Source organism: Sander vitreus, chromosome 13 (genome assembly GCF_031162955.1).
Source record: "Sander vitreus isolate 19-12246 chromosome 13, sanVit1, whole genome shotgun sequence".
NCBI lineage: Eukaryota > Metazoa > Chordata > Actinopteri > Perciformes > Percidae > Sander > Sander vitreus.
In genome coordinates, this window is record NC_135867.1 from 26,566,945 (window position 1) to 26,591,093 (window position 24,149).

The 24,149-nt window shown below is 42.4% G+C and overlaps 1 protein-coding gene across 6 annotated transcripts in view; it reads right to left on the reverse strand.

The window, feature by feature from the left end:
• Positions 1-24,149, reverse strand: part of arhgap32b (Rho GTPase activating protein 32b) — a 127,261-nt gene that overhangs the window by 53,953 nt on the left and 49,159 nt on the right. For all 6 annotated transcript variants that reach the window (XM_078265405.1, XM_078265402.1, XM_078265404.1 and 3 more), the window contains one exon: positions 1,528-1,614. In XM_078265405.1, coding sequence (XP_078121531.1) covers positions 1,528-1,614 — 87 coding nt within the window. The remainder of the gene's footprint in view (positions 1-1,527; positions 1,615-24,149) is intronic.

Here is a 24,149-nt window from a genome sequence, read left to right on the forward strand (position 1 = left end):
ATTAAATGCCAACAGTGCAAGTGCAAACCTAGAGAATTTTGCCCTCAATCCACCACATTAAATGTAACTTTTCCTTTTTAAATCTAAGAGTTCTTCCATGGATTTGTTGTTTCTTTTTCATCTAGTCTGACGGGGCTTCAAACCTCAAAACCCACAGAGAGACTAGTGGTGGAAAAAGTCTTTCGCTTTAATTTGGCCTAGAAAATCTGTCTGTACCGAGGCCAGGGTTTCTGCGATTGGGACTGCAGTGCACCACTCAGCCCACTGATTCTAGTGCTGTTTTAAAAGTGCTGGCTTGTAGAGACATGCTGGGGGGGCTCGGGGAACTCTTTATGCTGTCCTGCCCCACTTTAAGATGTTGCTTCTATCCCACCCCCCTCCTTCTGGGTCTGTGAACCAATCTCACTGTGCTTCTTTCTCTGTGTATAGCTCTGAGGCCAATTCATTGCCAGTTTTCCCCCTTTTCAAATATAACTAGTGTAGATTTAGCAGTTTTCCGACAGAATTTCCAAGTAAACAGCCACAGACTTGTGGGGCATTGCCAAGGTTGTGCAAATGGAATATGATCTGTAGAGGAAAATGCATGAAACCAGAATCAGAAATGCCACTGGAGGCGGCTTAGGAAAAGCTTCTGAGCAGCTGGTGTGCATGTGTGTATTACTTTAAGTCCAATTTTGGGCTAATCAAATTTCTTGCAAAACTGTATGATGTAATCATAAATAATTTGGCTGTTACTTTACTATGACATCCCTCCTTAATTCCTTTTTATTTAGACCAACTTCAAAGCCAACTTCTTCCAACCTACACTATCAATGTTGGCAATGACATTAAGCAATGAATGCTAAGCTAGCACTAAGTAGAAGCTCAGCATGGATACAGCAGAAAATGATACCTGGTGGATGCCGCCACCAATAACTGTTGCAATGAATGTTTTTTTTTTCCAATAAGGACGCGGACACGTCTGAACATTGCAACCTATGGTCCAGGAGCTCAAATATGCAATTAAATCCCAAAAAACTCAGCAACAGTAATATGCAGAAACATTTGTACGTTACTTTGTAAAAGCTTAGGGTTTGACGAATTCACACTCTAAAGCCCTTTCTATCTGACATTATTCAGAATCTCTCACCCATCATGGCATTCATCCACAGCTCTTTTCAATACAGTTCCAAATTCCCACATGACTTCTGAATAGAATAAGTTATGTATTTCAGAAATGTCTGAATTTGAGCCAGCACACAGGGAGGACTGCGCTGGATATCTGACCGGGTTGCACTGAACCATCATTTGTGGGTTGGAAATCACTTCTGACAAGTTTTTAGAGAAAGGTATGAATACATTTTGACAAATGTCAGTGTGTGTGTGTGTGTGTGTGTGTGTGTGTGTGTGTGTGTGTGTGTGTGTGTAGTGCAGTCTGTGTGGGAGATTGTGTGACTATATTTAAGTGTATGCATGCTGTGGGAGGTTAGGTATGTACAGTATCTGTACTTCTGTATTACCGCACCATCAAACGCAGTGGAGTCTTACCTGGCAGTAAATATGAACTAAGTACACCAGCTCCTTGGACTCATAGCCGTTCCGCGTCACTTCACACTGTTCGTCCCCCAGGGACAACTGAAAGACACAGAGAAAGAGAGCATTGGTCATTTTATGAAAAGAGGTAGAATCAGATAGTGGTGATTGAGAAAACTTCATCTACAACTTCTCACATTTCTTCTGCATTAGTATAAACTCATGGGTGGACAGCACTACAGGATGCTACAAAAACTTACAAAACCTCAAATTAAATTCTATTCATGATCGTTAGGTTTGCCAAACATGTCAGGACGGGAAAAGTGCCTAAAACAAGAGAAAACGAGACTTATTTCATTTCCTTTAAAGATACAGCTATGACTGTTTCAGTGTAACATGGTGCAGCTTTAATGACGTGCTGGCACAAGATTTAAAATAAATATGAGCTGCTGTCAAACAGTGAAGGAAAAGTATTTAATTAATTTCAAGGCAATTTTATTAGGTTTCACCATCACCTTTACTTTGGATGTCCAAGATAATATCACTCCAAAAAAACCTTTCTGACATCACCTTCATACACACAAAGCGAGGTGAAAGGCAGCTTTTAATCACGGGACTGACCTATACCACATGGAAAATAAATAAAAGAAAAGGGGGGGGGGGGGAGACACATTCATACATGGTCCACTGACATGGTGCCTCTGAAAACAAATGGATATTGTAAAAGATGATTATACCCATGAGTTCAAAGTGGACCAGTGCTGACAGCTAGCATCTGCTTAGTAGAGCGCACTAAACACAATTATATGTCCAGCGGTGTTCAGGAAGACAGCTTCATCTTTACAACCTCTCCATTTTGTTTTTTCCAAGAAGCAGATCTCAGTTTCCTGTGTATTATCATAATTATTTATGAAGTACAAACAACACCACATATCACAGTTACATAAAACTTAGTCTCGCTTTGCCAGACCATCCACACGCTGCCGAGCGGAGGAGGGTCTGGCTAGTCCACACAGCATTCTGGGATGGGAGAAAAACGACCCCAAACCGACTACAAAGACGCCAAATGACCACAGAGACCCAAAACAACCCCAAAGAAAACAGAAATAACCAAAAAGAGACACAACACGACTACAAAGAGATACAAACTGTATGTATGTCTTTTTTTTTTAATTGAAAAATGTCACATCTTGAGGAATGGCACCTAAACCCGCCACCAAAATACGTGCACCTAAGTCTTCCACAAAGCTAGAGAAAACACTGCATGAACCTTCAAGATATACATCCCCAGTCCCCCTTCCATGTGATCAGCACATTTTCCTATAAAGACCTTTCCCACAAAGCAGTCCCTTGTGTTCTCTTATACCACTAACACCAACTGTCATCAGTTAATGCCATTCTTTTACATTTTAAATAGTAGACTGCATACAATCAGGTAATGCTAAATATTCCTCATATCCTAATATCATTGGGCCCCAGGTGGTACTCAATTTAATGGGCTTAAAAGATAAATACACATCATCTTTGTGCTGATTTCCCAGTATAAAAAAAACTCTGTGCTTCATCAATTTCTGGTTCCCTGTATTATGCCACATACTTTTGCTTAATACAGTGTATTTAATTAACCTATGAACTGCTTTACTTTTCTCAGACTGGTCTGAATGGGGCTGACAGCTGGCTCTCCAGTTTAATCCAACCATAAGTGTTGCTAACTTGGCATTTTCAAATGGCATATTATGCATTTTTATATATATATGGCTACTCAGGCTAACAGGCTAGTTTAAAGAAATACAAACAATCCGGAGCGTTTTGTCGCTCTATAGCAGAATGATAAGCTGCTGTAGCAAGAGCATACTCCAGCGCTGACACAGTGCTGTGGCAATGCAAAACTACTATCTGGTAGACCTAGTCCCTAAGAACAGCAGTGTTCATTGTGGTTTGTTTTGGTGACAGAGTGTTATTTGATTCAGGCATGAAGTTGTTTTTTTTAGCCAGAATGAAGCATCTTTTTCTCAGCAACTCTTAATCACAAACATATGAACCGTAATTTATCGTGCATCCATTGTCACCGATTCTGATTTTGTCGAGTTCCTGACTCAACATCTGAGCACTGCAAGGAAGTGTGTTTCAACATACATTACATTTCCCAGCAATGCCTGCCCTGTCATCTCTCTTCGCTCCATTCTGCTGACTTCCTATTGCAGGCGGGGCAACTCTATTAATTTAACGATACTTTAAGAGTCATAAGAGCTAACGTGTAAACGTAAAAGAAAAATCTATTTTATATTGTTGTCAGTCGCACAGTGAGCTGCACTCAGCCACCAAAATGATGGACATGATGGTTGTCCTGATATGTGAAGTGGTGTGGCTATTTCAATGACATACAGTATATCCAAAATGTTCTGGTCTGTAAAACACAGTGGAAGGGCAAGGCAGATAGAAGCAATGCCCTACAGGATCTTAAAAGCTCCGGTTATGGGAGGCTCCAGGTTACGGGTCATTAAGTTTCATTCCGCTCTCATAAAAATATGCATAATAAAACAGTATGCATACATAGTTTTGAGAATTTCATAATGAGAGGAACCCTCCTTTTGGCAGAGTGTTATCTATTGAGCTCCAACACCAGAAGACATTATGTAGCACATCACCTAGCCAGGTGGAGTGAGGTCTGTGCACATAAGCAAGTAGGTCTAGGTTGTCGGGAGTCTGCATAAGAAAACAATGGTGATATTGTTCAATGGCACTGAAGCTAGGCCTGGCAGTCAGGATTGGCTTTCTCCGCGTCTATCTCTGACCGTGCTGCTCTCGGTTTCAGTGCTCCTTAGGTTTGTACATGTTTGGTACATCTCAGTCAGCTCTCTCTCACAACTGCATCAATAACGTTTTTGTTTTTCTACTGCTTCGGTTTTTCATGTTAAATCTGCATCTGTTTGTTCTAGAACTGGGCGATATGGAAAAAAAATACCTCAATGTCGATATTACAGCGATAATGTAGGGTTGACTATTGGTGCTTTCATAAAATATTCACACAATGAGATTTTCGATAACTAATCATCAGTAGTCAGTAATAATGACTAAGTGGGTAAAGGCAAATAGAACAGCTAGAACACTGGTAAGTTCAGAAAATGACATTACTCACTCCTGTAATGCAGCCTTTAAAACCAGGAAAAGACAACGCTTCATACGGCGTCATATTACGATATCCAACATTTAAGACGATATCTAGTCTCATATATCGACATTATATCGATATATTGCTCAGCCCTAGTTTGTTCAGACAAAAGGAACTTTTTTCTGCTTTCACAACAGCAAGCATACAGACTGAGACTGGAGGTGTTTATGTGCTCCCAAGGTCTACTAAACAGATATTGTCGAAGCAATGTCATGGTGCCAGTGAGCAGACAAAAACACATGGAAGTGTTTTTGTTCCCATTAAAGAGGGCTTGATTTAAAGACCGTTAAATAGAGCTTTCACAGAACAACAGTGCCCTTTTCTGTGGCTGTGGCTCTATTCAGAGACACAAACTAGTATGACAGCAAATTACCTCATTACCTCTCTGTTGTTCAGTACCAGCACTGAGCAACCCAGATATGTTTTGCACTCGATGCACAAGCAGAAGCTATTCTCTTGACAGAGCAGCCAGCAAAAGCAATAAAAACAAACTTTGTAAGTGAGCCCATAAAGGCAGACATTTCAGCATTTACTGGAAGGGTTTAAGGGTCTGAGCCTATATTTTAGGGGGAAAGCACAGCTGCCCAATGATCAACTGTGACTGAGGAGACAATAGTAATAGTTTTGAATGACTGGGATCACTGATGTTGCAACAAACTACGTTTTATTACAAAATGTAGCAAACCTTACAGCTGTGCTGTTAAAAAAAAAAGAGCTAAGAGCAGCATAAGAAAACTGTTTGACATGGTCTGTATCTGAAATGTTTTTGCAATGACTTATTACACCTCTTCAGCTTCTGAATGTATTCAGCCCCACGTCCACGCACATGGGCTGCCGTCAAGTTTTAGCATTTTAGCATTATAATATTGTTTGTTAATAAACTGATTTGTATCCATGCCAAATTCTATCATGTATGCCTCACTGTGTGGAAGTGACTGGGATGATTCTTTATGTGTAAAGCCCGAGACACACCGGGCCGATGATCGGCCGTTGGACAGTCTGGCGAGGTCGGTGACTCGAGTCTGTTCGGTGTGTTCCGTGCTGTTGCCCGTCCGAGGGGCCGTCGGTCTTCATTCGATTTGACATGTTGAATCAGAAGGCGGGCACTGCCGGCAGTCGGACTCAAATGACCCATCTGATTGGTAGAGCGCTAACCCGGAAATGAGGAGCGGGATGAGCGTGACTAGTCTCTCAAAATCTGATGAAAATCTTTTAAACTGACCTTTGTTGATCTGAAATGAAGACAGATTCAGCAACTGCACAGCCTATTTCTCTCTTTAAATGTTTTCAGAAACACGTTTTGGTGAACTATTTCAGTTATATATGAGATCGTATTCTGAACAAGCCGCCATGACAGTCTGGCTTTGAATTTCCGGAGAAACCAGACCCACGTGACGCGTTCGTCCAATCAGCTGCCGGTTTTCATTTTTGGGCGACAATACAGATGAGTGCCGCCTGCTGTTATGGAGACGTATTACGTCTTGTCTCGGTGTGTTCTGAGGCACTTTTTTGACCAACTCGGGGAGACTGATCAGTCCACACTGCCTTTTCTGCTGAGGGTCGGCCGTCTGGTCAGTGTGTCTGGGCCTTAAGGAACCATCAGGCTTGATTTTAACATTGCTTTCATAACTTTGTAACAAAAATTAACACATAAATACATATAGATGTACTTAATTCATATTTATTAAAATAATGAACAACAATAAAGAATTTAATTAAATAGATAAGCTACGTTGTCACCGATACCCGAACCAGCTATCTGAGTCAGTATCGGCCCAATATCAATATCAGTATCCGATCAGTGCATCCCTACCATCATTAAAAAGGATCCTGAGTAGGGTTGGGTACCGTTCACTTTTTTTCCCCCCGGTACCCAACGGTACCTTTTGTCGGTACTTTCCCTATGTAATAACAACAAATACATTTCAGTTGTATAAATAATTCCAAACCTTTTCATCCTATTTAATAACATTTTGTTATTCATTTAGTACATTTTACACTCCTCGGTATTACCGACGGAATTCGGTCGGTACCCAAAAAAGTCCAGAATTCGGTACTTAACCCTAATCCTGTGACTGCAGTTCAGCAGTACAAATATTTGGGAACCATCCTGGATGATAAACACTGGTGTGGCGAGACCTCGTCCAACGAGATCGACGATATTAAAACGTGACGACATTTCTCGTTAGAGGTGAAAAGTTGTCTCGCAATAATCAGTACACAAGTGCAGAATAACGCCAGGTACTACCGAGGACCGATTCACGTTTAATCAATCCAGCTGTGGTGCAGATGAAAGCGAGACTACGTCGCCTCGGCAGTTTGTGTAACTCCGGATTTCAACTGGATGTGGAACGTCTGCGGAACGGCTCCGTGCTCCGCCGTCCGTCCGCTGTAGTCACGAGGACCCACAATATCTCGCGAATTCACGTAGAATAGAACCAAAAAACCAACAACAGTTTGTTTCCATCCAGAGGAGTAGAGGGGAAACAACTCTGTGCTGTGTTTTCAAGGTGTAGTGCAGGGAAATATGAGGCGCCGTGAGTATTTTATTTTGAAAATTAACCGGATTTTTATTTTGTTTCTGTGCTCGACTTTCTGTCCCTGGTGACAGACTGACAGGCTGGAGGTTGTAGGGTAAGGCAACTTTATTGCTACAGCACATTTCAGCAACAAGGCAATTCAAAGTGCTTTACATTAAAAAAGGGATTCAAAGTCACAGTGCAGTGTAAGAACTAAATACTTATCTGATTTAATAGTACTGGAACTGGTACTGTCTGGCAGCATTTTGGATTCCCAGTGAAAACGCAGCAGTTATTTTTGGTCTGAAGAGTTTAGTTATACATGAGAGAAGCTATTTATTGTGACTATTATTGCCACTGTTCATCACACCCCCAACCAGCACCGTCAGACACCGCCTACCAAGAGCCTGGGTCTGTCCCAGGAAGTTTTTCCCTCGTCATTTTCGTACTAAATGCTTGCTCTTGGGGGAATTACTGGAATTGTTTGGTCTATGTAAATTATAGAGTGTGATCTAGACCTGGGTCTATCTGTAAAGTGTCTTGAGATAACTACTGTTATGATTTGATACTATAAATAAAATTTAATTAAAATTGAATTGAAGCCATTTGAGTTTGTGACAAAACCTTTCACAGTGCTCATTTTTCATTTTGTGACTTTTGATTGAATAAAAGACATTCAGTCATTGAAGTTTTCTTTAATATAGTGTTAAAATCTCGTCTGGTCTTTTGAACCCAATATCGTGAGCTGAGTGTCTCGTCACACCCCTATTTGATGCTAATAAAGCAATCATATGTTTTCGAAATATGAAAGAAAACTAAATGTACAGCAAAATTAGGCTGGTAAAACAGTTATGCTAAGGTATGTAGGTAGTAAGTGTTAACATCAGCCAAAAGATGAGAAAAACTGTGGGAAGAATTCAAAGTCAGAGCCTTTGAATTGGGAGCAGAATTTGAGATATCGGTCTACACAGACTGATATTTGATCCGTAGAGACTGAGACCTGACACACCTTCCAGTGAACAACAAATATCTAAACAGTTGTGCACATTATGAATTTCTCAGACCAATGCTCTTTACATTCATTTAATGTCCCTACACGTTAAAGTTCTCGGCAGGGCTCTAAATTGATAAATGGTTTTACCTCAGCCGTCTACACTTGATGGAACCCACAGTGTACGTATGACCTGAGTACCCACATGTACACCTCCACTCTATTGAGGGATTTTGCAGGTAGCCATCTGCTGAAAAAGCCTTGAGAAATTAAAGATGCCATTTACTGAATAAGCAAGCTAGTTAGCTACACTGTTATCAGCTCCAAGCTGCATAATAACAGAACCGTACCAACATTTTTAAAACCATTCTAAAGTAAGTACTTGCGGAGACATTATTTTAAGAGGACTATAAGACACTAGATAGAAAGACTCGTGCCTGCAAGTGCTTCTGATTTTAGCCAGACGTTTTTACGACATATGATGAGATCCAGAGCCAGATCCTGTGCACCCAAACCGAGTGGCCTGCTAGACAGGTTGTCAAGCATTCCAGGCCTGTTTTCTACAGGGCATGAAACACAACACATTATAATTTGATTTCCATCCAACCTGCACTGCACTAGCACACATTGTCCCTGTGGCCACAGCAAAGAAGGGCTGCAATCTTGCCAGTCCTGGGCACACTGCAATTTTATAACTATACACACACACACACACACACCACAATATTAAAGTAGGAACAGGTTGTCTTTCACAAAATATAATACTAAAGAATTAGCTGTTCTGGGTGTACTGGTTCAAACGTTACATTGTGGTTACAATGGAAAGGCAATACAACTACCCCAACAAAGATCACTGTGACAACTAGAGAAATCACTGGAATTATAAAATTATAGCTTTCTCCCTGTCCTCAGGTTGTGTATGGTCAGATTGGAGAACAAAATACACATCCATGGGTGGTCTGTGCTGCTTCTTGTTTCCATTGTAAGAGCAGGCTCATTTCATTTCCAAACACAAGACAAATCCCATCCACGGTGGTCATTTTCCACAGAGAGACAAAGGAGAAGTTGCACTGTCCTAACAAAGGTTTCAGTAGAGGTAAAAAAAAACTAAATCCAACCGCCGTATTTTGGACACAAGCAATATTGATGAGTCCTGCAGGCACACAAGGACAAGGGGGAAGCACTGCTCTGATTGCTGCAGAGCAGCAGCAGGAAAACGAAAGAAACCAACCAAATAGCAGTCAAAGACAGACAGACACTTTGTACTCACAGCACTTTAAGTCTGGTTTTCTCTCCTTGTTTTAGTTTCTACACTTTCTTTCCCTTTGTGCCTGGCGTGCAGCTTCACGCTCAGAGTTTGCCCCTCCTTTCCTCTCCAACACCTGTCCCCAGTCTCTATTTCTCTGTGCAAGTGTGTGTGAGAATGTACATCCCCTCTTGCAGAGTCCTGTTTCGCCGGTCCGGAGCAAAGTTCCCCTCAGCAGGACGTAAATGTCAGCTCTCCACTTTCTTTCACATACAGTGTAAGCTCTCCCAGTGTGGGATTCAAAGACCGAGGGGGTAGGAGGCAATAATATTAGCAGCAGCGGCGGTGGCGGTGGTGGTGGTGGTGGTGGTGGGTGAGAGGTGGTGATTATTTGGTGGATTCCTCAACAGGACCGCTTTCCCCTCCTCCATTTTGCTCCCATCCTGATTTTCTCATCTTCTTTCTCTTGGCTTCTTTTCTCTGATAGCTGGCACCCAACAGAACTTTAACACCCTGTTTTGTATTAGCAACAGGATATAATGGGAGGGAACGACCAGCCCCCCCCCTCCCACAAAAAAAGCTATTTTCTTTCAGCCTCGTTCTTCTGCCGACCTCACGGTCTGCTTTCTCTGTCCCTCCGCCACATGCTATTCTCTCCCTTTTCCCTCCTCTCCCCTGTCTGACATGCTGGCTCACCCCTCCCCCCTCTCTCCTCCTCTTCCCCCTCTCTGGTTGGTACGTTCCCAGGACAAAGAGCAGGGATGGAGGGAGAGAGCAAAAAGCAGCAGAGGAGAGAGGGCAGGAGGTAACAGAAAGGAAAGGAGGGTGGGGGGGGTGCACTTGCGGGAGAGCAGTTTTCTTTCCTTCCACATGTGCAGTCTTTTCTCTGTCGTACCTTTGCACAGTGGAATTTTATTGGAAGTGCTCAACTGAGGAAGTGAGGAAATCTGCATTTCTAGCCAGTAGACAATTAACAGCGAGTCAAAGGACATCTAGGCATTACACCTCAAAGCACATTCAATTAAGAATGTCAATGACTGGTGTTTTGCAGATGCAGCAAAGAAAAATGGGAAGCTACTTCAACTCTAGGCGACCAAACTCTCCAATTAAAAATTTGCCCGACAATAAATAACCACAGAGCGTGGTAGCGCGCAGTCTACCACACTTGCAAAGTAGAAATAGAGTCACCAAAAATACAACCTTAACCTCCCCTCTGCTAAACGACCTGCTCTCAGGTTGCAGCCAAATACCTCAAAAACAATAAAATGGAAAAAGAAAAGTGAAGGTTGCATCAGCTGTGATGACTTCATATGTGCCAGCCACACATGAGGTGAATTAAAAAGACCTATTGCTGGAATGGAGGAGGGAAATCCAAGCAAACAGCCAGCCTCTGTGACAAGGACATGTGGGAGCCAAGAGAGGCCACAAGGATACAGAGCTGCATGGGACCTGCAGCGCTCACTAAATCCCTCCCTGTGCAATCTGTGTGTGTGTGTGTGTGTGTGTGTGTGTGTGTGTGTGTGTGTGTGTGTGTGTTGATCTAACACCAAAAAGAAGAAAAAATCAAACATCCACATAGTTCAATTAAACTAAGGTTTAAACTAATGTACTTACTTGTATTGCAGCAACCATGATTCCTGAAATGACTCTGATCAGAACTTCAAAACTGTTCCTCTAACCACGCCTGCTTCCAAAACATTTACAGCGGAAGTGTAGCAATGTGTCCATTTGTTAACAGTCACCACTGAGCTAAAATTGTAGTTCCTGCGTTCCTGAACAAGCCGTGTTCAAGATGAGCTGTGAGCCGCTCCTCGGTTAGCTGCCTGGGATGTGTGGTTGGACTGGCTGCCGGAGCATCAAATCATTCCCTACTACAAGTCTGCTTTATGAATATCAAGTGATAATCCAATGATGACCCAGTTCATTCAGCTCTCCTACTCTGCTGTGCCACCGACAGGTCGGACGGATTCATCGCCAATCACATGCGGGGAGGGCAGATGTTTTCCAGGAAATGTAACCGCAGCCCAAGTTTCAGCCTCGAACGCAAAATGCAAAACTCTCATCGAATTACATTATTGTTTCATAACAAAAACCAAGATGCACCAGGAAGGATGAATGACTTTTACTGTACTGACTTATCTGTAGACATGGCAGCTATAGTCACCCAGGAGTACGTCACTTAACATGCAGGGAGTCTAAAACTTAAAAAACTAAAAAAAACAAGTCTACGAGTCTACAATCATGTCCTGCTATACTTAGGCACAGCAGTGCTTTGAGTGAACGTGAACATCAGCATGCTAACATGTTTATAGTTTTCGAAGAAACAATTCACACATCCAACAATTCTTCTGTGCAGGTGCGTTGGGAAATGTCACAAACTTAGAAAAACTCTGCTCTTGCTACAGCATCACCATTTATTAAATGAAGCTGAATGCCATAGGTTTTGCAGTCATTGATTCATAAACCAAAGTGATGGACAAATTCAAACTTTGATCTGATGAAGGATGGTGAGAAGTTCGAGGATCACTGAAGTGAATACAATTCATTCTGAGGGCAACATTAAAAGGTGCTGTAGGATTGTGAAGATCCAGGACTCAGCCAAAAAATGTCAACATCAACAACTTCTCCGTCCCTCCCCCCTTTCTGCTAAAGCCCAAAACGGTCTCCTAAGCCCCTCCCCCCACAAGGGAGAATGAATGCGTGTGCATGAGCAGTGATTGACACGCAGTTAGACACCCCCCCCCCGGCCCTGATTGGTGCATCTGAACAGGGAGCGGGGGATTTTTGCAAATCTCACTCCAGGCTGTAGGTGGAGCCAGAGGAGCTGGATTTATTATAAATGACCTGCTTCCTGTAGTTCTACTGGAACATAGGGTCAGTTTCAGCAAATATGACAGAAAGCTAGTTTTATAAGGCTCACCTACTGCACATTTAATGCCTGAACCAAATTTGATGGCAATCCATCCAACAGTTACTGAGACATTTGAGCTCATGGTGGCGGAGAGAAGAAGTCAGGGGATCACTAAAGTCAGTCCGATACATTGTCTGGGAACCATGAATGTCTGCAGAAAATGTTGTGCCAAACAATCAAATAATCTTTCAGTCTGGACCAGTGGTGGTCCAACAGACAGACAGACATTTCTATCACTTGATTAGCCACTGCTAGCAAAGCCAATACAAATAACCCTAGTACTGTTCCAGGCAGCAGCGCCCACAACGTTCCTCTGTGCTTTCAATACATTTCCCATGAGTCTCCCCTTTCTCTGCTGCAACTGTGACGGAGTAAAAGATCTGGTCAGGCTAGCTCAGCTCTACAGACTCTGAGCTGCGACAACTTTTCAAACCAAATGCTAACTGCTAAGCAGTAAACAGCTTGCTGATAGTGTGCAACAACTTCAGGGTTGGTGAAGGAGATGTCTGCATCTTTGTCTACCACAACAAAACAAGAAATACACAAAAAAAACCGAGGTCTCAAAAGAAGACTGCTACCATGATCGTGACACAAAAACACAACAGGACCTGGAAGCAAAACTGTGTTCAATGAGTTGCGATGCAAATTTGTCTTTTGAGTTTAACCTATGGCGGTCAAACAGACCTCAAACCGTTAGACACAAGAACGTGAGGACTTTGGACTTGGTTAAGGATAATTATGAAGTGGCGCTACACATAGGTTCAAGCCTCTCATTAATTTTCTTGTCATCATCTCATTACGTTGGCAGAAAATAGTAGAAAGATGCTGTGAGTGAAAATAATGGCTGCTCTCCCATGACACTATTTTCACGCTGCGGTTTTCTGTTAGCACTTCAGAGCTAAAGGAGGATGTGTGAAGCTACATCTGACATCATTACTAAAAGCTATAAGAATGAATCTAGTAAGGAACAGAGGAGAGCAATGGGATTTAAACACAGAGAGAGATTGCTCTAACGGGATGTGAGCATGACTTGGATCGGGTTGACAAAACAAATCCCATTATGAGCGCACACACACACACACACACACACACACACACACACACACTTCAAGTGCAGTGACCTAACAAAGAATAAGCCTCAGGTGAAAGGGCACAGAGTGGGGCTAAATATCCCCACATTAGTGTAGAGAGAATATTGTCAATATGTGCATCCTACTAATTCAGGCCACTCTGCACACTGCTGTTATCTCACCTCACTGTTGGCCCATTACATCACATACTAATGTGTTGGATCAGTGGTTCCCAAAGTAGGGTCTGTAGACCCCCTGGGGTCCTTGAGGGGGTTTCAGGGGTTCCACAGCAAAAAGGGGAATAACTCTCGCTATAATTCCATCCATAAGTAACAAAATGACAGAATGCATGACTGTTTTGGTCGTGGGATTCATACACTTTCATACACACCTGTCATAAAACACCTAAAAAGCAAAAATCCCATCAGATGGGGGACCCTGGGACAAAATCTTATGAAAATCAGGGACTGTGGTCTCATTTGTGTCAGTTTAGGGGCCCTTGACATGGAAAAGTTTGGGAACCACTGTGTTAGATACCGCAATTTTGCCTTTTCTATCCCAACTTCATTTTCAGGAGGCCAGAAAGGGGTAAGGCGTTCCAAGCTCCTTGAGTGAAGCGGTTACTCCGGCAGCCAGCTCAACAGTTTAATGTTCCCACGTCCCAGGCATTTCCCCGCTGGAGGCCCCTCGGGGCAGGTAGCAGAGGAGAGGACGGGTTGTCAAGTGTGAAGGTGGAAGGGGAAATAAATCAGTCTAGTCGAGCTGCAAATGCCATAACAAGAGAGAGTATATGGGACTGAGTTTGTTTCTTGCTGACTGGCTGAATTAGCCTAGAAATCTAGACGTACCCTAGCAGCAGCAAATGTAATTTGCAGCCAGGGTCATCTAGTAACTCTCCGTTGGCTTGGGAGCTGGAAAAACCAAACTCTAGTCAGGCCAATCACATTGTGTATAGAGTCGCTGGGCGGGGCTTATGGCTGCTGTCTTTTGAATCGGCTTTCGAACCAAGTGTTAATGAAAATCAGACCAGTAGTTTTTCCGTGATCCTGCCGACAGACAACCAAACCGACAAACCAAACCGAAAACATGGTGGAGGTGATAATACTTAAGGATCTTTTCCCTGAACTTGATTGTTTTCTCAGGGGCTTTTGTCTTTGCAAAAAAAATATTTTTAACCCAACAGGCCTGTAAAACTATTCCAATGAAATAGACTTTTTGGTTGAAACATATGCAACCTACAGTCAGGTCCATAAATATTGGGACATCGACACAATTCTAATCTTTTTGGCTCTATACACCTCCACAATGGAGTTGAAATGAAACGAACAAGATGTGCTTTAACTGCAGACTTTCAGCTTTAATTTGAGGGTATTTACATCCAAATCAGGTGAACGGTGTAGGAATTACAACAGTTTGTATATGTGCCTCCCACTTTCTAAGGGACCAAAAGTAATGGGACAGATTAACAATCATAAATCAAACTTTCACTTTTTAATACTTGGTTGCAAATCCTTTGCATTCAATTCCAGCCTGAAGTCTGGAACGCATAGACATCACCAGACGCTGGGTTTCATCTCTGGTGATGCTCTGCCAGGCCTCTACTGCAACTGTCTTCAGTTCCTGCTTGTTCTTGGGGCATTTTCCCTTCAGTTTTGTCTTCAGCAAGTGAAATGCATGCTCAATCGGATTCAGGTCAGGCGATTGACTTGGCCATTGCATAACATTCCACTTCTTTCCCTTAAAAAACTCTTTGGTTGCTTTCGCAGTATGCTTCGGGTCATTGTCCATCTGCACTGTGAAGCGCCGTCCAATGAGTTCTGAAGCATTTGGCTGAATATGAGCAGATAATATGTCCCGAAACACTTCAGAATTCATCCTGCTGCTTTTGTCAGCAGTCACATCATCAATAAATACAAGAGAACCAGTTCCATTGGCAGCCATACATGCCCACGCCATGACACTACCACCACCATACTTCACTGATGAGGTGGTATGCTTTGGATCATGAGCAGTTCCTTTCCTTCTCCATACTCTTCTCTTCCCATCACTCTGGTACAAGTTGATCTTTGTCTCATCTGTCCATAGGATGTTGTTCCAGAAATGTGAAGGCTTTTTTAGATGTTGTTTGGCAAACTCTAATCTGGCCTTCCTGTTTTTGAGGCTCACCAATGGTTTACATCTTGTAGTGAACCCTCTGTATTCACTCTGGTGAAGTCTTCTCTTGATTGTTGACTTTGACACACACACACCTACCTCCTGGAGAGTGTTCTTGATCTGGCCAACTGTTGTGAAGGGTGTTTTTCTTCACCAGGAAAGTATTCTTCGGTCATCCACCACAGTTGTTTTCCGTGGTCTTCCGGGTCTTTTTGGTGTTGCTGAGCTCACCGGTGCGTTCTTTCTTTTTAAGAATGTTCCAAACAGTTGATTTGGCCACACTTAATGCTTCTGCTATCTCTCTGATGGGTTTGTTTAGATTTTTCCGCCTAATGATGGCTTGCTTCACTGATAGTGACAGCTCTTTGGATCTCATATTGAGAGTTGACAGCAACAGATTCCAAATGCAAATAGCACACTTGAAATGAACTCTGGACCTTTTATCTGCTCCTTGTAAATGGGATAATGAGTGAATAACACACACCTGGCCATGGAACAGCTGAGCAGCCAATTGTCCCATTACTTTTGGTCCCTTAAAAAGTGGGAGGCACATATACAAAATGTTGTAATTCCTACACCGTTCACCTGATTTGGATGTAAATACCCTCAAATTAAAGCTGAAAGTCTGCAGTTAAAGCACATCTTGTTCGTTTCATTTCAACTCCATTGTGGTGGTGTATAGAGCCAAAAAGATTAGAATTGTGTCGATGTCCCAATATTTATGGACCTGACTGTATAACAGGGGCGAGTCATTGCTGTCAAAATTTGTTGAAAAGTTTTTAAGCATACAGTTTTACATAACATAACACTTACTTTATACAGTAGGCATTACTTTTTAATGTTTGTATGTCATTTGGGATTGTAAGGTGCACAACCGTCAGTCCAGTTGATTCCTCAACAGCCTACTGGATTTCATTTGTCAATCTTTATATCAAACTGCAGCAGCATAATCGTAAACTAATAATGTGCGACCATTAAAATAACTTAAAAATACAAGAATTTAATTTGAAGTACTGATAAAATATACCAACGGTGTCATGACTAACTGAGCTAGTTTTACATCATATCTCATTCTTATCAAAGTGGATTTTATAACACGTTATAATGTGCATTCTGGCCTCGAGGACAATCACATTTTCAACCCTTCTTGTTGTCCTCCAATAATGACCATGAGAGAAACAATGAAAGAGAGAGGTTGTGTGTGTGTGTGTGTGTGTGTGTGTGTGTGTGTGTGTGTGTGTGTGTGTGCGCGCTCTCTGGCTGGTCTTTTGTTTCCTCTAACAAGGGCAGAATACGTCCAACCATTACATCATCCTCTGTTCACAAGGAGTGGAACGAGCTACTCTGAATGGACAGAGTGTGATAGAGGGGGTCTGCAGGCCATGGCTCTGAGTTAGCTTCATCCAGACAAACATATGTGCCTGAACAATTCTACAGCTACAACTAATCCAATGTTGATCTTGAATATTGTCGTGAATATTCCGCGGTTTGTCAACCCTGGGCCTTTAAAGGGCAGCCTGTCTGGGTTGTGTGCTGCCCGGTGCGGTCTTCAGTGTAGTGCTGCGGTTGATGGATTGGGTCCCACTGGGGGAGGGAATCCATCTCTATGCATCTCTCCTGGTCCTTTGTGAGGGAAGGGAGTGAGTGGGCAGTGGGAGCATATTGTGTCACGATGCTCAGCTAGCAGGGCGGATGCAGGCAGGCAAGTGATGGAGGGATGGATGGATAGAAGGGTGGATGGGTAAGAGCGCAGACAAAATGATGAGCAGATCCCCTCCCCCTCCAGACTTCACCGTTTTCTGTCACGTCAGAGTCTGAAGGTATATGCAGCTGAGACACATCAGCCGTATAGCAACACACAGTGAGCTGGACTAAAGAAAGGCTGAGAGGGGCGTCAATCTTTATCACACACATGAGCGCATGCATACAGCCCGCTGCTCTCATTCTCCCGCACACCAACATCACGGCCTTTGTAAGTGCATGCATGTTGTTTAGATGAGAGAGGGGACACTCCTTCACAGCTGTTAAACTCAGATTGATTGCCGTCATTATTGTTGGAGGCTGGATACACCGCCCATCCTCCGTCTTTGTCTCACACACAGGTTTGTGGCACTATCTTTGTGGGGACCTGTCATTGATAGCCCCTTAACCATCACAACTAAATACCTAACCTTAACCCTTACCCTAACCATAACCTAATTCTAACCCTAATACCAAGTTTTAACCCTCAAACAGCCCTTTAAACTTGTGGGGTCTAGCATTTTGGCCCCACAAAGCTGTCGGGACCCCACAAGTATACTGGACTCCCGGTTTTTGGACCCCACTAATATAGTTAAACAAGCCCACCCACACACACAGCTATTATCTGTTATTAACCTACACTTCAGAATAACTTGCAATATACAAGAGGCTGTTAATTGAACACGTTGTTGTCTCATAGCCAAAAATGAAATGATGTGTGATGTCTCAGGCCACTTATCACACTTCATGTTTATCAATCTATATCTGAGAATCTGCACAATTTGCATAAAGCAGTTTGTCTGGTAGTAACAGTCTCAAGATTGTATTCACATCAATTTCTTTGGTGCATCATATTTTCTGTGTACACAGCCATTAGATGGCTGGCCTCTGGCTGCGTGTGAGGACAGAGAGCTTTTGTGTCGGAGGGCTGGCTGTGACCTTAGCACCACAGTAGAAGCCCTGAAAACAAATCAGCGTGATGATACCCTAGCTCTGCTATGCTGATTGTGCCTGAAACCTTTCAGTAACTTATACATGTAAAGTAAGGCTGCATCTAACAGTAATCTGCTACATATATTCAATGTGATGCCTTTTAGTTGCTTGTTTTGTCTGGCCAACAGTCCAAAACCCAAAGATATTCAATACACATACAATGTGTGTGATTAACGCAACTCTACTTAAAAGGTTGCAATCTGCAACAATATGTTCAGTGGGGAGAACAAGTATTTGATACACTGCCGATTTTGCAGGATTTCCCACTTACAAAGCATGTAGAAGTCTGTAATTTTTATCATAGGTACTCTTCAACTGTGAGAGACGGAATCTAAAACAAAAAACCAGAAAATCACATTGTATGATTTTTAATTAATTAATTAGCATTTTATTGCATGACATAAGTATGTGTAGTATGTCATATGTATGTCAGTAGATCATTGATGCAGTAGTGGGGCATCAATGATCATGAGGAAGGTGAGGGATCAACCCAGAACTACACGGCAGGACCTGGTCAATGACCTGAAGAGAGCTTGGACCACAGTCTCAAAGAAAACCATTAGTAACACACTACGCCATCATGGATTAAAATCCTGCAGCGCACGCAAGGTCCCCCTGCTCAAGCCAGCGCATGTCCAGGCCCGTCTGAAGTTTGCCAATGACCATCTGGATGATCCAGAGGAGGAATGGGAGAAGGTCATGTGGTCTGATGAGACAAAAATAGAGCTTTTTGGTCTAAACTCCACTCGCCGTTTGGAGGAAGAAGATGGATGAGTACAACCCCAAGAACACCATCCCAACCGTGAAGCATGGAGGTGGAAACATCATTCTTTGGGGATGCTTTTCTGCAAAGGGGACAGGACGACTGCACTGTATTGAGGGGAGGATGGATGGGGCCACGTATCGCGAGATCTTGGCCAACAACCTCCTTCCCTCAGTAAGAGCATTGAAGATGGGTCGTGGCTGGGTCTTCCAGCATGACAACGACCCGAAACACACAGCCAGGGCAACTAAGGAGTGGCTCCGTAGGAAGCATCTCAAGGTCCTGGAGTGGCCTAGCCAGTCTCCAGACCTGAACCCAATGGAAAATCTTTGGAGGGAGCTGAAAGTCCATATTGCCCAGCGACAGCCCCGAAACCTGAAGGATCTGGAGAAGGTCACTATGGAGGAGTGGGCCAAAATCCCTGCTGCAGTGTGTGCAAACCTGGTCTAGAACTACAGGAAACGTATGATCTCTGTAATTGCAAACAAAGGTTTCTGTACCAAATATTAACAGGGCTCCAGACTAACTTTTTGCATTGGTTGCACTGGTGCACCTAACTTTTTTATTTAGATGCACCAGCACAAAATTTAGGTGCACCCAAATTTTTCCTTGCGTCGCCGTTAACGCTGAATGGGGATACACGATGTATAGCTCTGTATTTGTTTACCAAGTGGGCTAAATGTTCAGTTTTAAGTCAAAGCCACTTTTCACAAGCTCTTTTATTAAAACAGATTGTGATTAAAATAAAATGCAAATACAGGGTTTCCTTTACCAGTTTGAAAATATACAGCTGCAACACATTCAGAAAGTTATCTGAAATAAATAGCTTAGGATACATTAAAACACACATACATACACACACATTATATATATATATATATATATATATATATATATATATATATATATATATATATATATATATATATATATATATATATATATATATATATATATATATACCGTTGCGGCCACAATAACAGAAAGTTACCAGCGGAAACACTGGTACCAATGCAGGTTTCCCTCTCATACTTAACAATATATAGCTGTGTTAATAACAATTAAAACTGTAGACAAATGTCAGCAGTTTGGACCGGCGGCGCTGTGTCTCAAGCGGAGGAGAGATCCAAACACAGGCAAGGCTTTACAGAAGGAATGGGTCATGTAACGCAACATTAAACCATATCGATATAAACAACATCGCTTCATTCGTGGAGAGGCAGCAGATGCGAGGACGTTAGGTGCACCAGTGCAACCTGGGAAAAATCTTAGTCGCACCCTTACAAATTTTGGTCGCATGTGTGACCAAAATGGTCGCACTGTAGAGCCCTGATTAAGTTCTGCTTTTCTGATGTATCAAATACTTATGTCATGCAGTAAAATGCAAATTAATTATTTAAAAAAATCATACAATGTGATTTTCTGGATTTTTGTTTTAGATCCCGTCACTCAGTTGAAGAGTACCTATGATAAAAATTACTGACTTCTACATGCTTTGTAAGTGAGAAAACCTGCAAAATCAGCAGTGTATCAAATACTTGTTCTCCCCACTGTATTCATAAATGGCTCTTTAATTAATCAAAGAGGTGAAGGTGATGTGGCCAACATATTCTGTCGTTAAAGACCCCCCCCCCGATATCTCTCTCTCTCCCCCCTCCACCTGCTTCTATAATCTTTGTGTCCATATGTGGAAGTACAGACTCTAGTTTGAGCAACAGCCCTCGAACCAGCCAAAAACTTTGATGATGATTTGAACTAGGAGATGAGCATAGAGATGGAAGATGGAGGAAAATGTACCATAATTTCCACATACTACCCACACTAACATGATAAAAAGCTGGTGGGAAAATTGCCAAAGTATCCCTTGGAAAAATGATTTTGTCTGCTGGTATGTGCAGGTGTTAAACTGGTGAGCTGAGCTCAGAGAACCGTTTCTCCCTCAGCAGATGAATGTGAAAACAAACACATTCATCAGTCTGCACAGCGAAGCTCAAACATCACCAGAGAAGGAACTTTAAGCAAAACACATTTTCAACAATCTTTGAATAACGTCAGACACTGTTAATCATTGTACACCAAACAGTGGTTGAAAACTGTGCAGCCCCAGCTTGTGTGTGGTTTTGAACTATCCATTAATAGTAAAATGTGAGCGTGGACCAAATGCTAGGTTGTAGATAAACCATATGGGAGAGCAGGACCGACTGGCGCAGTGGGATAGTAGTGTTGAAGTCAATAAAGTTGTTTTGCTGGTATGTGGCTGCAGACGCTATCACGCAGTCACCAGCCTGCAGGGCTGGGACAGGGCCGAGGGGAACAGAGGGGAACAGAGGGGAGTTGGAGGCCATTCAACAGAGACATCAAGTGGAGCAGAGGCCATGGGCAGTAAAATATCAGATTGTCAGGAGAATAACAGTAGATATAGTATCTGGACTGAAAAATGCTCATGTTAAAAGGAAGCATAAGTGGGGTTTTTAAGAAAGTGACTACTTTATTAGATACACATGCTTGTTAAAGGCAAACAGCCATCTCCTCTCAACACCAAACTGAGCGGCTGCAACTCAACATAAACAGCATGTGGACAGGTTCAACGAGTTCACTTCCATTCAAAGTTACTTAAGTTGCACATTCAAATGTCTACTTTACCAGCAGTACCATCATATGGTAAATGCCTTCCTTCTGGCAAATTTTATATAATGCAGAGAATGATCCAGTAAACAAAAAAATAGACATTAATAAAACAGGCAGATCCACAGCAGTTCTATGAGCAAAGAAACACCAAAAATAACAGCTCAATACAACAGTGACGTGCAGACAGGTGTGTGTAAATAGGACTCTCTGGGTTTAGGTGAGCATGTGCTCACTAGGGATCGACCGATACTGGTTTTTCAAGAACGATACAGATTAGTATTAGTTAATGAAACCGATAATCGATATTTGGAACCGATATGGATAAAAAATGAAAATGAAAGTCAAAATTAAGATTTTGGAATGTTACAAACTCCAACACAAAACTTTTGTTTAAAAGCTTTAAGCAATTATTTAATATAATTAGAAACCTTCAACATAACACCCAGTAACAGTAGTCAGATGGTGTTGTGGGGGGGGAGAGAGAGAGAGAGAGAGAGAGACACATTAAGTCAGACTCAGTGGGGAGTCAAACCGAAGCAGAGGGACAGACACAGAGCTGTAGCCGAGCCAAAGTAGACCACTTGTTAATTCATAACTTTATCGGTTATCAGGTAAATAAAACACAGATACAGATCATCTGCAGACTGCCAAAAAACGGTCCGAGAATCAGTATATCAATAATTCTTAGACTGTGCTGGCAGCCTGATTAAGCTATTGTGTCTGATAGCACAACTTTCTTATGGCATAGACCTTTTTCATGGCAGACATGTTGACATGTCATAGTAGGAAAAGCACAGGTGTAATCAAAACCATTAATGATGGCAGCATTCCACTTAGCAGAGACCCTGGTATTGTTCATGCTGACTCACTGAAATAGCTCACTGGGACACTTGATGGAACTGAGCCATCGTTCAGGTTATCAGTTTCAGCTGTGCTTTTCCTACTATGACAAGTCAACATGTCTGCTGTGAAAAAGGTCCATTGTTTTATTGTGTTAGGGTGCTAGTGGTCCATAGTGGTGGAGGTGGAGAATTGAAACTACAGGCCCATCTGCTATTGTCATTACAGTATATCATGTTCATGCAAGAGGCCCCAAATCCTCTTTACTGATTATAAACTTGATATGGAAATACACAGTTGCATAAGGGTTAGGCTGAGAGCATCTCTAATGTCAAAGCAAGTTAAGTACATAAGTTATATTCCAGCTTTATATTTTGGAATCACTAGGTACTGTAAAGTTTCTGACACGCCAGGGCGAGCCTCGGCTGAGGTTGGGCCGACAAGTGAGCGTCGGACGCAATAGCCACTCGTAGAGCTGGGCAATATATCGATATCGTGATATTAGACTAGATATCGTCTTAGATTTTGGATATCGTAATATGGCATAAGTGTTGTCTTTTCCTGGTTTTAAAGGCTGCATTACAGTAAATGTATGTCATTTTCTGAACCTACCAGACTGTTCTAACTGTTCTATTATTTGCCTTTATCCACTTAGTCATTATATCCACATTACTGATGATTATTTATCAAAAATCTCATCGTGTAAATATTTTGTGAAAGCACCAATAGTCAACACTACAATATCGTTGCGGTATCGATAGAGGTATTTGGTCAAAAATATCGTGATATTTGATTTTCTCCATATCGCCCAGCCCTAGCCACTCGTCTGAATTTTTTCGGCCGATTCAACATGTTTCATTGGCGTCAGTGAGAGAATCCCTGCTGATTGGCTATTCAGCTTTAGCAAATTAGTGCAAGATAAGAAAAACGGAAGTGAGGATAGCAGGCACACGACTAAAGTCCAGAGGGCACACACAGAGGGCTCTTCTCATTTTCCATCTTCATCTCATCAATCCAATATGCCATGGGACTGTCCAAACTGGCAAAAAGTGTTCTGTCTAAAACAATGCATAGGTTTCGAACTAATGTCACCATCTTCTTAGTTTAGCATGTTGGCATGCTAAAGTGTACTAATTGGCACTAAACATAAAGTAAAAGCTGAGGCTGATGGGGATTCGTTTTTCCATCCGTAGCAGGAGAGGCAGTAGCTCAGAGGGTGGCCGGTTCAAGTCCAGCACAGTAAAGAGTGGTAGCTGGAGAGGTGCGAGTTCACCTCTTGGGCACTGCTGATGAGCCCTTGAACAAGGCACCGGACCCCTAACTCTTATTCATGAAATCAGGAGATTTTATTGGAGCTGAAGGGAGTTCCATTAGAAACCAGGAAAAGCTGATAATCAGATTCTGAGCCTGACACCACGCCCCAAGATTAAAGCCAGGACTGAATCGGGATTTACTGAGGCATACAGCACAATTACATGCAATAACATTTTACTCTATTCCCCTTAAGTGACCCTGCACACCCACAGAAACTGATAAATGAAGTGTATAAAAATACAAACGTAAGATATTAAACTTAAAGGGATAAACACGAGTGTTGCCAACAGGGACAT